This window comes from Charadrius vociferus, unplaced genomic scaffold (assembly GCF_000708025.1).
Source record: "Charadrius vociferus isolate BGI_N301 unplaced genomic scaffold, ASM70802v2 scaffold291, whole genome shotgun sequence".
NCBI classification, from domain to species: Eukaryota; Metazoa; Chordata; class Aves; order Charadriiformes; family Charadriidae; genus Charadrius; species Charadrius vociferus.
In genome coordinates, this window is record NW_009646958.1 from 1,243,330 (window position 1) to 1,244,263 (window position 934).

Genomic DNA, 934 nt, shown 5'->3' on the forward strand with positions numbered 1-934 from the left:
GGGCAGCCAACTGCTCTGCCATCTGGCTGGTAGCCCAGGGCAGCGAGGCAGCGCTGGAGCAGGCGGTGGCAGCTGTGGGCCCCGTCTCTGTGGCAGTGGACGCCAGCAGCTTCCAATTCCACTTCTACAAGTCTGGTACCATCTCGCTTTTCGTGATGTGGATGGGTAAACTGAGGCAGGGCTGCCTTGCTGCGGGGGTGGGCTGCTTGTTGAGCCTTGTTGAGCACCCAGCCCTGGGAAATAGGATCCATCACCCTGCTTTCACCCGGAGAAGAAGCAACGGGGGCTGGCTGCCCAGCTCACCCCGGCTCTGCTCTCCCCAGGCATCTTCAGCAGCGCATTTTGCAGCCAGCGGGTGAACCACGGGATGCTGGCCGTGGGCTACGGCACGAGCCAGGAGCATGGGCGCAACGTGAGCTACTGGATCTTAAAGAACAGGTAGGGGCTGAGGGTGTCCCCCCCAAAGCTGCCACCCCTCCCACCCCTGTGCATGGCCTGTCCCCCACTCCTGCCGGAGTTGGAGGTGCATGGCAGGAGCATCCTCATGGAGCATCCCTGAGCGCACCTTCAGTGAGTTTGCCGACAACACCAGGCTGTGTGGTATGGTCAACATGCTGGAGGGGAGGGATGCCATTCGGAGGGACCTGGACAGGCTGGAGAGGTGGGACTGTGTGAACCTCGTGAAGTTCAACAAGGCCAAGTATAAGGTCCTGCATCTGGGTCGGGGCAATCCCAAGCTTGGGGGATTGAAGGGAGAGCAGCCCTGAGGAGAAGGACTTTGGGGTGTTGGTTGATGAGAAGCTCCACATGGCTCAGCACTGTGCGCTGGCAGCCCAGAAAGCCCCCCGCACCCCGGGCTGCACCCCCAGCAGCGTGGCCAGCAGGGCGAGGGGGGATTGTGCCCCTCTGCTGCGCTCTGCTCTGGGGAGACCCC

General features: G+C 62.6%; 1 protein-coding gene across 1 annotated transcript in view; it reads left to right on the forward strand.

The window, feature by feature from the left end:
- The window catches only part of LOC104295425 (cathepsin L1-like), a 2,770-nt gene that overhangs the window by 1,355 nt on the left and 481 nt on the right, over positions 1-934 (forward strand). The window contains exons 5-6 of the mRNA XM_009895185.1: positions 1-135; positions 324-438. The exon at positions 1-135 is cut by the window's left edge and continues 70 nt beyond it. Coding sequence (XP_009893487.1) covers positions 1-135; positions 324-438 — 250 coding nt within the window. The remainder of the gene's footprint in view (positions 136-323; positions 439-934) is intronic.